The 2,093-nt window shown below is 31.2% G+C and overlaps 1 protein-coding gene across 1 annotated transcript; it reads right to left on the bottom strand.

The window, feature by feature from the left end:
• Positions 1-255: 255 nt before the first annotated feature.
• On the bottom strand, positions 256-1,204 carry LOC131647568 (heavy metal-associated isoprenylated plant protein 31). Its single transcript, XM_058917452.1, has 3 exons — positions 1,069-1,204; positions 907-988; positions 256-761 (listed from the first exon to the last, which is right to left on the bottom strand). The coding sequence occupies exons 1-3, from the start codon at positions 1,072-1,074 to the stop codon at positions 427-429; spliced, it is 423 nt and encodes a 140-aa protein (XP_058773435.1). The 5' UTR covers positions 1,075-1,204; the 3' UTR covers positions 256-426.
• Positions 1,205-2,093: the final 889 nt, after the last annotated feature.

Raw genomic sequence — 2,093 nt, 5'->3', positions numbered from 1 at the left:
CACGTTTGGAATATCAAAATGAAGATGTTCTTCATTGGAGAAATTTCTATGAATTTTATAAAGATTCATTGTATTATCTTGCTTAAGTTTCATTTGGTTAGTAATTTCTCTGGGTCCTTTCTCAGCCTTTTGAAAGTGGCTTTCAATTCCCCTAGTTGAAACCTTTGAATCCTTGTTTATAAAAAAAAATAAAATTGTACTTATAAAAGTTAGTTACATATTAAAATTAAAACTCAGAGCAAATTTCCAATAGTATTTTTGCTACACATTAAATAAAAATCATCCAAAATAATTGAACCATCAACGAATAGATAATTTAAAATACACCACACTTGATGATTCCTTCAAAGTGTAAAAACATGCCTCACTCAATATTAACCTCTTCATCTTCAATTAAGAAAAAAAACAAATTCACAAGAACCTTGGTTACATTATAGTACAAGCATGAGGGTTATCATCACTAAACATTGAAGCAAAAACCTCATCAGAACCAAGAGCAACTGAATAAACAGAAGGGGTATGAAAAAAAGTATGAACTCCATTACTTGCTTCACTCTTGTATGCATCATTGTAATAATGATTAACAATGTAACTTGGATACTTGTAAAATGAAGCAAAATGTGCATGTCCTGGAAGAAATGGCCACGGCTCTGCTGTTTTTCCAGTACGCTTTATTGCTTTCAATACTTTTTTCTCTTCTAAACCATATCCTCTCACTGTTACCTTTTGTGCCTCCATTTCAACTTCCACATCATCTACTCCTATATAAATATCACACAATCAAAATCAACTTGATTATCCAACTAACAACTAAATTATCCAATATAAGCAAACAAGCAACAAACTGCGCCACTATTTTTTTTAGATGGCAAAACCCTAATAGGTTAGAGAAAATGTATGTATTACCTTTGAGTTTGAAGAGAGCTTTCTTTAGTTTTGAAGCACATCCTTCACAATCAAGATTTGGAACTCTAACCTCAACCATATTCTGCATGCAAGATTAAGCATAGTTAAATATCAGAAAGTGATGAAGTATAGGGAAAATAGAGTGAGTGTGTAAATACTTACAGACATGATTGGTTGTTTTAGCCTATGAAGAGAAATGAATGAAGAAGAAGAAGGAAGTGAGTTTGTTGGTTAGAAAAGTGATGTTTTAAAAGAGATACCGGGTAGGAAAAAGGTTCTTGTGTTTTGAAATCAGAAAAGGAATATCACGCGTGGATTTGGCAAAAGTATGCCTTTTTTATTGAGCTCCCCAATATTTGAAACATATCTCCTTGTTGTGAACCTAATGTCTCCTCTCTCAGTTCATTTGTTACCACATTTTCAAGATTTCAATCATTTCAAACCATTTTACTCGGTCTTTAATATAAAAAATAATATATAGTACTCTTTAATTATAATTATTAAGTATTTTACAAAATTTATTTATCTCAAATACTCTAATATATTAATTCTTTAATCTTGTGAATGATCATTGATAGACTAGTAAAACTCTCGATGAAGATGATTTTCTACCTTTTAGGGGACCACGAATTGAATATGTATCTGACAGGAATGATAGAAATGCTATAGACATAGCTGATTGATTCCTTCCTTTTTCTCCTTTTTCTTAGTTGGACAGAGAACACATATGAGTACTAGCTGCATATAGGACCATGCTTTTAAATTCCAATGAAGCAAAGCAAGATGGGTCGATATGATGTTGTTGTTGATCTGTCAATGGACAATCATGTACTTTAAGACAGCTTTCTCTACTTTACCTATGTTGTATCAATATCCTTGTACTGCATCATGCAACCTAAACAATTTACTACTCTGACATTATTTATCAACAACGCTGGAATCAAAAGTCACTGAATTCAACTATTCAACTCTTTAATGTTATTGCTTCAAAAGAATTTTTGTAGTAATGTTTTCTCACCTTTTATTTCTATAGTTTCATCTCACTTGTTGGAAGCCATTTGAAATCGAACCAAGTCATTTTGAATTACTTCACATAAAGGTTTTTTTTCACAAAAATAAAATGTAATTCTTGCAAATGAAACAAATGCAGTGTCTTTGCGCATAAAAATAATTAAAAGTTGTTAGTT

The sequence above is a fragment of the Vicia villosa genome, linkage group LG2, assembly GCF_029867415.1.
Source record: "Vicia villosa cultivar HV-30 ecotype Madison, WI linkage group LG2, Vvil1.0, whole genome shotgun sequence".
Classification (NCBI taxonomy): domain Eukaryota; kingdom Viridiplantae; phylum Streptophyta; class Magnoliopsida; order Fabales; family Fabaceae; genus Vicia; species Vicia villosa.
The sequence above is the reverse complement of the archived record's forward strand: the minus strand, read 5'-3'. Positions and strand labels throughout refer to the sequence as shown.